The 12,370-nt window shown below is 34.6% G+C and overlaps 2 protein-coding genes across 2 annotated transcripts; both read right to left on the bottom strand.

Annotated features, from left to right (window-relative positions):
- Positions 1-220: 220 nt before the first annotated feature.
- On the bottom strand, positions 221-3,497 carry LOC110656589 (protein SIEVE ELEMENT OCCLUSION B). The gene is made up of 7 exons (XM_021813449.2): positions 3,216-3,497; positions 3,026-3,127; positions 2,407-2,855; positions 2,132-2,235; positions 1,806-1,948; positions 1,211-1,699; positions 221-1,124 (listed from the first exon to the last, which is right to left on the bottom strand). Exons 1-7 carry the CDS (start codon positions 3,435-3,437, stop codon positions 483-485), a joined length of 2,151 nt encoding a protein of 716 aa, XP_021669141.2. The 5' UTR covers positions 3,438-3,497; the 3' UTR covers positions 221-482.
- Positions 3,498-8,098: 4,601 nt separating this feature from the next.
- On the bottom strand, positions 8,099-11,366 carry LOC110656588 (protein SIEVE ELEMENT OCCLUSION B-like). The gene is made up of 7 exons (XM_021813448.2): positions 11,097-11,366; positions 10,906-11,016; positions 10,304-10,752; positions 10,114-10,223; positions 9,883-10,025; positions 9,269-9,760; positions 8,099-9,016 (listed from the first exon to the last, which is right to left on the bottom strand). Exons 1-7 carry the CDS (start codon positions 11,313-11,315, stop codon positions 8,399-8,401), a joined length of 2,142 nt encoding a protein of 713 aa, XP_021669140.2. The 5' UTR covers positions 11,316-11,366; the 3' UTR covers positions 8,099-8,398.
- Between the last annotated feature and the right edge of the window lie 1,004 nt (positions 11,367-12,370).

Here is a 12,370-nt window from a genome sequence, read left to right on the forward strand (position 1 = left end):
AAAATAAATAAATAAAATGGGTTTTGTGAGAATTATAAACTTAATTACTTTGTAGAGAAAGTACAAATGGAAATTGATGCAATAATTTCTATATTTACGTTTATTAAATTTTTTTTTAAGCAATCATAAATTGACGCTTACTTTATTAATCTTGTTACAGTATATGTACGATCTGTTCGAGCCATAAAAGCAAACTGGAAAGGAAAAAAAATTCCAAAGATGTTTGTAAGTATATACCATAATCAAAACAAATATTGCACTTTGTATATCAATTAATCAATATGGTAATTGAACTGATGATTACATCAGAAACTCTCAAATCTTTTATTTTATGGCTCCAAATGCCAACTTAAATAGCATGGCGGCCATTGGCATCATATTAGAAAGAAAAATGGAAATCAAAGAAAGGGCTACACACACTATACCATTATTTAGCAGCAATGCTATATAGCAGGGAATTCAATGTAGATGTAGCTGTATTTTTAATGTGGTATCTCTGCAATGCCTTCCTCGTGGCAGCAGAGGAAAGTGATGTACTTCTCCATGCTGCGCTGGCATTCGGGGCATTTCAGCCTCTCAGGGATCCTACCGGCAGTGCTAGGAAACTCGAAACGGCAGCAAGGATGAGCAACACCATGAAGCTTGTCGTGGTGTTCTTTGAAGGACAAATCAAATCCTTTAACTGGTATATGCTCCTTCCAGACATCGTACTCTAGTATTGTAGGCAAAACTGTGGTGCTGTGACCATTCACCACTACGTCAGGCCCTTTGCTGAGCACAGCCCATCCACCTTCTTTGTCATAGCTAAGTAGTTTCTTGATTTCTTGCATCATAGGATCATATTCATCGATCTTGCCCAGTTGAATCTTGGAGAATAGCATGCTTTCTAGCCTGGTCCAAAAGAACCATATCATGGTCAGGTCCTGCCAAACGTAGCTGAGCTTCTCAACGGTGATTGTGGCTATGACTCGCTGGACTTTGTCCCTCTTGCTGCTCTTCCCCACATAAACCATCTCGAGTGGTATGCGTGCTGCCAGTGCAACTGCTCGTGCAGCGTTAGTGAACTTTCTCACCCACTCGATATCGTCCCCTCCATACAAGAAAATGTACTTTCCTTCTTTAATCTGATCAAAGAAATTTTTATAGATGTTAACATTAGTTTAAAGATATAAATTTAGAGGAGGTTGGCATGCTGTGATTAGTTAATTACCCAGTTGAGAATAGTTGGGTCAATGCCATCAACCAGAAGCTCAAGCCTCCATGTTTCCTCTTTCCAGAGAGATTCCTCTCTCAAGCTAGTGAAAGGGAAGGCATTGCTTCCCCAAATCCACATCATGTGTAGTGCATTAGGGCATACCACTCTACCCTGAGGGTCAAGCACCACCAGAATGGGCTTGTTCCTGAAGTGCCACACCTCCTTGATGAATCTAATGACCACTTTTTCGATTATTAATGGGTGGTGCACCGAGTACCATGGCATTGTAGCCTGCAGGGCCTCAAACTTCTTTTGCATAGAATCATTCCAGGATGAACGGTCCACAATGGGGATCCAAACCACCTCATACTGACTGTCCAGCCTGGTGGCGTGTATCCTGGACTCATTGTAGATCTGTTCAAGAATTGAAAGCTCATCGTGGGAAATGTCTAGCCCCGAAACAAGCAATAGCACATTCCTCCTTCTCAACACATCAATGTTAACCTATTCAAGCAATAGTAAACATCAGAAGGCCTGCACTAGCTTAAAATATGTTGCTACTTGTATAATTGGTAATAGAAGTAATGATGGATATGGTAGAAGAACAAACCCTTCTCTTGGTAGAGCCATCAAGAAGTGGTGGAATGTCATCCTTGGCATAAATCAGGGCCTTCAGGATCTTCATGTTGTCAATGTGAATTGTATCAAAGAGATTCAGAAGCATTTGATAGGATTCAACATTTCTCTTCCCCTCTGCATATTAAACATCATTAATTAGTTTCTACAATGATGCTTCCAATTTAGATTTCCCAAAATTCTATTTTCTAATTTCTATATATATCTCCAACATATATATGCTGTTTCATATGAGGAAAATTTTTAAATAAAATAGCCTATGTTATCTTTAAAGATGTAAGATAATGTCAAGTAGTAAACCTATGTGTTGGTGGCAAATGGAGAGCTGCTTCTTTAGATGCTCATTTATGTTTTGGAGTTTGTGAGCCAAGGTGGAGAGTTCCCATGCCTCAGTGGTTGCAAACCTGAAATAATCAAGTGGAAGAGAGATTATTGCCTCAATTTTAACTGTAATTAATGACATACCAGCTAATAAGATTTTTTTTTATCTAATTATGAAAGGCTTAAAATCGAAATGATCCATTAACAAAGCATTTGCATTATGGAAAAGAGAAGGAAAGCATAAGTATACATACTCATGTCCCATGGTGGTGAGACTGGTAATCTGAGTAGCGCAAGCTACAACACTCCTTATGGTCCAGTAGACAGCAGTTGGGATGTGGGCAAGGGCTGTGGACAATGCAGGCACTTCTGTTGAAATATATATAGATGGTAATTCCTTGAACTCAACTATGCACTTAGTCACCTCCAACATGACCCTGATCAGATTGTTAAGTGCATCAAACCGAGGCTTCAATGGGCCTGTGTGTTCCAGGATTACAGGCAATTGCCTGAGGATTGCCATTGATTTGGCAAGTGGATTTGAGGAGTAAATCTGGGCAAGGAGCCAGAATTCTCCATAATTTAAAGCAAAAGCTGCCATGGTCAGCACTAGCTTCGCATCCCAGGAGTAGCTTGAAAGCATGTTGAATAATGACATAGTTGTGGCATGGGCATCTGATCCGCTAAAAGCCTTGTAGGAAATCTGAAAATTCATATTTTTTTTACCCAGACAATTAGGCCAATGTAGATATTGTAGGTTATGCATATGCAAAATGAAAGCTTTGGTTCAGTAGGGCTTTAAGTACCTTAAGTTCAAAGCCAGTTAGAGCCAGTTAACCTAAAACAATAATAAAAAAGAAATATTATACTTACCTCGCAAGCAATTCTGTCAATTACGAATGACAATGCTTCAAGCGTGGCAATGAAATTGACTTGACGATTCTTGTCCTCCGGCTCAGCGTGAGCTTGGGTAGCCTATACATTGAAACAGAAGTGATTACTATTAGCTAGCAACTCAGAAGAAAGGAATTAATTAATGGCGGAAGTTTTGTATTAATCGTACCATCAAAGTGCTCTCAACTTGAAGGGTGGCACGATTCAGGATGTCTTCAACAACATTGAGGAGAGGTCTGACATCAAACTCTCGGCCATCAGGAGCATGAGTTGCCTGAATTTGTTTTATCATTGAACTCTCATCGGAAAGAGCTAACATGCTGCGATCACTCTTGATCAGTTGCTGGCCAGCGCCAATGCCTGGAGTAGCTGTGAGTGACCTAAAGGCCATGGCTAAGGGAGATCAAACTGCAGGACTTAAGGTAGAGAAAAAGGGATGTATTGGCTTGTGTGTTGGAATGGACATTGGAAGCCTATTTATAGTGATCAGAAATGGAATAAAGCAAGGATTGAATCGACTTCCTTGCTTCCACTGTAATCTAAATATTAAAATCGTTGAAGGGAAGGATGTATGCTCTTTTGTAAAGCCTATGACCCATCTCCTTCTTTTGATAGATTAATCTAGCATCCAGAATCCACATTTAGCTCAACTCTCACGGCAGTTTGAAACGTTCCATGTCTTACCCTGTACACTAGTATTCAACAAAACAACCAACTTCATGTGACGTAAATAAGATAACCCAAAGTTGCTAGTATTTTCATGAAATAATGAATTTAATATCGTATCAAAGTATGAAGGAAAAAAAGTGATTATTATTAAAAAAAAAATTTTTTTTTCTTTCAATAATTAAGTCTGACTTGACGTACAGACCTGGAAATCATTTCAATACCATTGAGCTAAAAACTTATTGATAAAAAATTATATTTTCTTTGCAATTCTATAGATCCATTGAGTTTTTTTCAAAGAGTTATATATATATATATAATTGACTCTAATAGAGCTATTAAAATCTCATAATTCTAGAAATGACTCTAATACCACTAAATTAAAATTAAATATTTTTTTTTATAACAATGCCATTGACTAATAATTTAATAGTTGAATATTAATTTCATTATATAAGAGATTGAGTTATTAAGCTTTTAATAAAATAAAAAGAAAGTTTTATTTAAAAAACTATAATAGTAGACTCACTTTTACCGCTAAAATCAAAGTGCACATTGGAAGGAAACTTAAATTTGTGTATGATAGTAAAATTTAGCTTGACTTGACTTGTTTGATAATAAATCGAGCTTGTAGTTGATTTTTAGATTACTTATGAAATCAAAAGTATAATTAATATATATAATTTAAGATCATTATTAATTTAATTAGAAAGATTTATCAAAAAGGTGTGATGAATGAACTAAATATGAATTGAATTGAAACCAATCAAATTCCAATTTAATGGGTTTCTTTAAAATGAATCATTTATAAGAAAAAAATTTTTTCATTTAATAATATGTGAATTTTATTTGTTTTAAAATGAACTATTTTTAAAATTAAAAAAATTAAAATTTTTTATTTTAAATATAAGAATTGATAAAAAAAAAAAGAAATTAATTAAATTGAATTCAACAAAAATTTGAAAAGGCGAATATGTCAAAATTCAGCTCCAGTACTGGACTTGCTTCCGCCCTATGCAAACGAGCAGAGAATATACAGTATCAAACATGATCGCCGTCAAAATAGTAAGCCACGAGAGACATGGTGATTGGCCAATCCTTTAGTTTGCTTCCTTGCTTGATTCCTTTTTTACGTGTTCAAATAATGCAGAATTTACTTTCTTTTTCTGAGAATAAGAGGAAAAAGTAAGATTTGATTCCTTGCTTTTATTAAGGTAAACAATAGAAATGCTGATTTAACAGGCAAGCAAATAAAACCAAAGATATGCTTTGCACAATTTGTTCCCAGCCAAACGCATTAATTGACTTCATTTTAATTACAATGCTTTTGGATCGTAGCCAATAAGGCTCTGGTAAAACATTGCATCACATTATCTTTTATTATTCTCCAAAAAGGGCTCAATCATCTTCTTTAGTGTAATAGAATAGCATTTCCCGTAATGCTATGACTTTTTTTTTTTTTTAAGCACGTAGTTTCTTATGTTTGGGTCGAGAGTGATATTTAAATAAATAATAAAGGCTTTAATATTCAAATTTCTAACCTTGAAGAGAAAATTTGCATGAGAATCAATTTTCTGCCGCTTATCTAACCACTTATTAATTGCTATGACTTCTTTGATTAGCATTAACAATAACATTAAGGAATCCAAAATGCAACATGTTAATTAACTACGAGTAATGCAATATTGCATTCAATGCGTTAGAAAATTAATTTTACATAATTCATATGCTATGCATTAAAGCTATGATGTGGATTTTGTCTTTTCATGGACATAATAAGTAGGTCAAAAATTTATAGAAAGATTTTTCAAGAAAAATATTACTTGTTTTGATAAAATTATAAGAGGCAAGCTGAGACAATAAATGCTTTAGGGTTTGAACTTTTTAATTGGAGAAAAAATCTCAATATTAGGTTTTTCTTTAAAAAATTCCATTTTTTCATACACAGTTACTGGTGGCCTTGATGAGCCCATTCATTTACATCCACACCTCTTAGTTGGACAGCTATGCAATTTCCGACAATACTTTTTCGTATGCCAATACTTGCCACAATAATCAATGTAATGATCTTTGTACTATGATGAGGAACATGCGACTGTTCTCATGAAGAAGTAGCTAGTTGCCCTGCCTTGTCAACAAAGAAAGAATGAATCATGGCATCCCTTTAACTCTCCTCCTGTCGTATATATGAGTATATTTGCCTCAAGTAAGGTATGGAATCCTTACCAAGTATTTGGATCTGTATATGATCATACTTTATATTCAAGATAATAAGAAAATCATATATATATATTCTTTTTCAATCAATTTTTTAAACTTAACAGTATCAACATCACATATGGTATGAAAATCCTTATAGTAATTTAGTTCCTGCTATAAATCACTAAATTAAGGGCCTATTTGGCATTATTGTTAGAACTGCTATTGAAAAAATTATTTTTTTAAATATACTAGTTAGATAATAGTAAAAAATAATTTAAAATTAAATTTGATAAATTTTAGTCATAAGAATACTAAAATAACAAAACAGTTTTTTTTAACAACATCTATATTGGTACTTTTATTCAAAAAATAGTTTTAACCCTTTAAACGTAATGTCAAATAAGCACTAAAAAAAGTATTGTGTAATTATCAATTTATCTTATTTTATTCCATGAACATTATTTTGTAGCTCATAAATATTTATATCATTGCCCATTTGAGAATATAGATTTGAGAGACTGCATTCCAAATTGTGGCTGCATTATTCAATAATAAATATCCCAAGCGAGGTTGCATAGAATGGATGAGCCAAGATATTATAAGTGAATTTTCTGATCTCACTTATTATAGTTAGAACTAATAATTTCTGGTTGTGGACTATACCCAGTAATATACCTTTGCAATCCCCTAGCTTGAATGAACAAGATAATTAGTTCTACCAAGTTTCACTATTCTGATTTGAAAAGAAAGGCTATCTTCAATTCTTGTTTCAGTCACAACATTCTTTCTCTTTGTCTTGTTTCAATAAACAAGAGAGAATAGCATTGAAAATCAAAAAAATAAGCACTACAAAAAGAAAAATACAAACCAGGTCAGGAATAGGGGCTGAATAGAGACGTGACACACTAGGAAGATTGAAAAAAAAAAAATAAAAAAAAACAAAAAAAAAAAGAACAATTAGAAAAAAAATTGTAAAAAAAGTGGTCCACGTGCCGTGAACAGTGCTAATGAACAGTAATTATGAATGGCACCAAAACCCTAATGAATTTGTGTATATTTCATTATAAATTAATCCTTTACTCAACTTCTATTTATATACATTTACTAAATAGGAACTAATTACAATAAATAATTAAAATACAAAAAAAAAATACACAATTAATCCATAATAATCTGAGATTCGAACACACAATATTTTATCTTAATTATCTTACATATAAAATATCAAATCATTCCCCTCATTTGGAATCAGCAGCAATCTTAATTGTTATGGTTAAACTATATACGAGTTCCCTTTCCATTTAAGCCATTGCATGCATGTATTGGAAGGGGGAGATGGCTAATTGCCTTAATTGTATCTTAGATATTGTCATATTGAAGATCTATTGAATTAATAGTTTATTAATTAAGTGTTCACTTACCGTTTAATCTAATTAAAAGCATATTCATTCTTGGACTATTTTTTTCTTAAATTATAGTGTGACCCCAAAAAAATCTTTCTTTTTCTTTTTATACACAAAAAGAAACCTTAAAAAGAAACTTGACGCTATTGTAGAAAGCATGTCTATATTTTAATCAAATTATCCCTTCAGATTTAATCATATAGTTTATACTTTGAAAATAACAGTAATTTATTTATTTATTTATTATAGTCTTTGTCAGAAAATAATTAGATATGTAATTGAATAAACTGATAAATTGGTTGAATGTAATTTGAGTTTAAGTTGATTTTGATGGGTCAAAATAAAATTTTTAATTTTTTTAAAAAATTAGAAAATAAAAAAAATTATTATCAAATTTGATCAAATCGAATCGAATTGAATAAATTAAGTCAAACCAAAACTAAAATAAGGGAATATCATTATTGATCCAATTTTAATTTCTGCTCAAAATCATATCACACTCACAACTATTTTTATCACATTTATGCACGTGAAAGAACATATGCTTTGGTTGTATTATATAATTGTCTTCAATCACCGATATTATTAATTGGTAAAATAAATCACCACAATTATTAATATTATTTATTTTATATGTTGATTGATTGAGTTCGAATTCAATATATTATAATTTTGAAAATAACTCTAATATCATTGAGCCCATAAATCTTAAAATAATTTTACATAAAAAAATGATAGTGCAAATGCTTATAAACACTATATCATATGATGACAACGACGATGATGATAAATAGAGGAATTTCACTAATTAATGTAAGAGAACAAAATTATTTAATATGAATTCGATAAACACACAGCATCATAGTGAAAAGGGAAAAAAAAATAGTATTACAAACCATTACATAGCAAGCATTTCTTAAGTAAAAATTCCAGCCTTCATCATAGTATATAGCAAACCTGCCACTTGTAAATGCAGCCCCAATATCATAGTTCATAAATGAACCCTGCGGGCTGCTTCTTATTCATCACTGGATCGTCTTATATTGTATGACGGATAGCCTCTCATGATCTTCATTGCTGTTTATTCATCACAGCACTGATACATAATGAACCTCTCCATGGGACGGCCGCATTCTGAGCATACTATCCTTTCTGGAATCATCCCTGCAGCGCCAGGGAGCACTAGCCTGTTGCAGTGATGTTCAGTGTGAAGATCTTTAAGTTCATCTTTGAGTGCTGGTATGAAACCCTTCAGCTGTATCTGATCTTTCCAGTTAGTGAAATTCGTCAGGCAGGTTAAAAATGGAGCTCCCTTGGCTTTCACCATCTCATCTGAGCCTCTAGTGAATAAGGCCCATCCACCCTGACTGCCGTCGAAGCTGAGCATTGTCATGATTTCCTTCATTATGGGATCATTTTCTGCGCTCTTTCCTAGCTGATTCTTGGAGCGCCACATGCTCTCTATCCTCACCCAGAAGTACCAGATAGAAGTCAGGTCTTGCCAGTAGTGGCTGAGTTTCTCAACAATGATGGTTGCAATGTTCTTTCTGACTCGATCCTTTGGGTTGCTCTTCCCTACATAAACCATCCCTAGAGGGATACCTGCAGATTGTGCCACTGCCCGTGCAGTGTTGGTAAATTTACGAATCCAATCCATGTCCTCTCCTCCATACAGGCATATGTATCTTCCTTCTGTCATCTGGTGAAAGGCAAAGCCAATAAATCAATAAGCACAGCTATATATATATATATATATATATTTGAAAGCATTAATTTTTCTTTGTTTGATTGGGTTCTGAGGAAGATTCAAACTTTTTATAATCTCGCAATCCAGGATAGGATTATAGTACTATTGAGCCAAATCTTATCAGGACTTTAATGCTACTGAACCATAACTCATAGTATTAATTAGTAAAACCGCTTAGAACTTATAGGAATATATAGTATGTACCCAATTCATAACGGTTGGATCAATGCCATCCACCAAGAGCTCAAGTCTCCAACTCTCTTCCCTCCAGAGAGCTTCCTCCCTTATAGTGGTGAAAGGGAAGGCTAGACTGCCCCAAATCCACATCATATGGAGTGCATTTGGGCAGGCAACCCGCCCTTGTGGATCTAGAACTACAAGAATGGGCTTCTTCCCGAAATGCCACTCTTGTTTAACGAACTTGATCACTGCCCGGTCGATCAAGGAAGGGTGGTATGCTGAGTACCAAGTCATACCAGCCTGCAGATTCTCGAATTTTTTTTGCATATTCTCATTCCACAGGACAGTTGGGTCAAGAATTGAGAGCCACACTATCTCATACTGACTTTCCTGCTTGGTGGGGTGGAGCCGCGACTCGTTGTAAATTTGTTCAAGAATGACAATCTCGTCTTGCAAGATGTCAAGATCTGAAATAAGCAGCAGAACATTCTTTCTCCGCAGGACGTCAATGTTAACCTGTTTTTTGTCAAGCAGAACACCAACAGCTAATTAGACCTGTAACCTTACAGTTTGGAAATAATTTGTATACTTTGTTAACGAAAATGTCAATAGATGATTCAAAGGGGAAAAGTGCAAACCCTCCTCTTTGTGGTTCCTTCAAGAAGCGGCAGTGGATCATCCTTAGCATTGATCAATGCCTTCAGAACTCTCATGTTGTCAATGTGAGCCATCTCAAACAAATGTATAAGGTTCTGGTAGGTTTCCAGCTGTTTCTTTTCATCTGCATATAGCACAAGATAATTTTGTCAGTGTATAATGATCAACCTTCATGTGCATACATTAGCAAATATTTTAGCTTTAAAACCCACCAATGTGCTTATAGCAGATCCCCAGTTGAGATGCTAGGTGGCTATGCATGTTGCTGAGCTTGTGAGCCAAGCTCGATAGTTCCCAGGCCTCTGTAGTTGATACCATGTGCCTACAACCAATAAGTATGAGTTGAGAAACCACTACACTAGCCCATCAATAACAATCTCAATAAGGGCATTGAATAAATACTCGTGCCCCAGGCCAGTAAGGCCAGTGATCTGGGATGCACAGGCCACGATACTTCTGATTGTCCAGTAGACAGTAATTGGTATGTGGGCCACTGCAGTGGACATTGCAGTGACATCCATTGAAATGTACTGAGGTGGAAGCTCCTTCAACTCAACAATGCACTTGGCGATATCAAGAATGACTTTGATGAGATTTTTCACTGCATCGAAACGGGGTTTAAGCATGCTCGAATGCTCTAAAATTTCAGGCAATTGTTTCAGGATTGCCACTGATTTGGCGAGCTGGTTTGAGGTGTAGTTCTGGGCAACCAGCCAGAACTCTCCATAATTCATGGCAAAAGCTGCCATTGCTATCGCCAACTTGGCATCCCACGAGTAGTTGGACAGCATGTTCAATATTGACATTGTAGTTGCATGTGCATCTGCTCCCCCTGAGCATTTGTACGTTATCTGTATATACAGTACTAGCTAGTTAGTGATAGAAGCATGAAATTTAGAGATGCATCTTATTGTAAATACAATGGATTCACCTCTACCATTGATCATAGTGGGTTCCATCATGATCAATGATCAGGATGAATCCATTATAAATAGAGAGATCACCTCAGTAGCAACTCGGTCGATGACAAATGCCAAAGATTCAAGCGTAGCAATGAAGCTTCCTTGGTAAGTTTTCTCATCCAGAGATTCTGCAGTACTTGCTTGATGAGTGGCCTGCAGATTATAAAAATAGATTAGCATCTTACTTATTATGCTCAAGACATTAGTTTAGATGGCTATAACATGAAATTTACCGGCAGAGTAAGGCCAAGGGCATCGATAGTTGGGGCGGCCCGATTAAATATGTCCTCAACGAGTTGAATAAGAGGCTTGACATTAAACTCACGTCCATCAGGAGAATGAGTTGCCTGAATTTGCTTGGTCATTGCATTGTCATCTGAAGTTGAGAACAAGGGCTTGTCACCTTTGATCTGTTTCTGCATAGTAGCTGAGGGCTGCATGATCATTGCCATTTTGGGGCTTAAACAAGAACGGAAGACACAGAAGGCTTTGGAAGTATAGCAAAGAAGGCTTAATGTGTTCATCTTGTTATAAACTTGGCCTTTATATAACCCTCAGAAATGGAATAAAGCACACATACAGGTTAACTATTGAATCTTCCTTGCTTCCAATGAAGTTTTAGTACAAGAAATGATGGTTACAGCATTCATCTTTCCCCTTTTCTGTCAGGCCCACAAATCTGCAACAGCGGTTTTCTATGAATATTACAGTAGCGTAGGTTAGACCAATCCAAAGGACGATTTGTACCCATCAAAATGTCTCAGCTTTAAAATGCTGGGTTGCCCCACTTCGTAGTCTAACCTCTAATGCTTTGGTCCAGCATTAGATGTTTTTGCTTGTTTACTTGATGGTTTTGTTTATTGCTAAAATAATTGAGAATCGAACAAAGTGAAAAGATAGGGAAAAGCATCACTTCTGCTTTGTTCATTGTTTATTTTTAAGCTTTTTCAAGGAACTTCAGATCATACATAGTACAAACAATTGCAATAAAATGCTATACAAAAAGGATTCAAAAGTAATAATATAATTGTGCAAAAAATTATTTTTATTAATTAACTTGAAAATTATACTCCTTCACTTAAGAATTCATTTTTAGAAAATTTTAAATTAAGGAAATAACAATTGTTATATTTGAACCCATTACAAGATAAATTACAGGGTACACCCGATGTACTAAAAAGTAATATATCCATTATTTATAAAAATGCAGGTGTTGCTTGAATTTAGGAATATGAAATTCACTATATTGTAGATGAGGATACACATACATAGGAAGCATTCAATAATTTACCACAAGACAAGAAGACACAGTTATCATTGAACTACTAGCCATTTGATGAATTAAGATTTTTATCATTTATTTTAAAATAGTCATTAACCCGTGCTTTATGCGGGTATTAGTTTAATATTTTTATAAACTTTTTACTAAAAATTTTCATCTTAATTTTTTTTTATTTCATTTACTTTTAAGAAATAAACAAATCAATAGATCTTATATTCATCCCAT

Source organism: Hevea brasiliensis, chromosome 15, assembly GCF_030052815.1.
Source record: "Hevea brasiliensis isolate MT/VB/25A 57/8 chromosome 15, ASM3005281v1, whole genome shotgun sequence".
Taxonomy (NCBI): domain Eukaryota; kingdom Viridiplantae; phylum Streptophyta; class Magnoliopsida; order Malpighiales; family Euphorbiaceae; genus Hevea; species Hevea brasiliensis.

Bases quoted from the DNA above. Each gene is read 5' to 3' on its own strand.
- LOC110656588 (XM_021813448.2), bottom strand. From the start codon at position 11,315: ATGGCAATGATCATGCAGCCCTCAGCTACTATGCAGAAACAGATCAAA. The intron at 11,017-11,096 runs GTAAATTTCATG...TATAATCTGCAG, and splicing joins CCCTTGGCCTTACTCTGCCG to GCCACTCATCAAGCAAGTAC. The intron at 9,761-9,882 runs GTTTGCACTTTT...GACAAAAAACAG, and splicing joins AAGGAACCACAAAGAGGAGG to GTTAACATTGACGTCCTGCG.
- LOC110656589 (XM_021813449.2), bottom strand. From the start codon at position 3,437: ATGGCCTTTAGGTCACTCACAGCTACTCCAGGCATTGGCGCTGGCCAG. The intron at 3,128-3,215 runs GTACGATTAATA...TTCAATGTATAG, and splicing joins AAGTTGAGAGCACTTTGATG to GCTACCCAAGCTCACGCTGA. The intron at 2,856-3,025 runs GTAAGTATAATA...ATGAATTTTCAG, and splicing joins TTGACAGAATTGCTTGCGAG to ATTTCCTACAAGGCTTTTAG.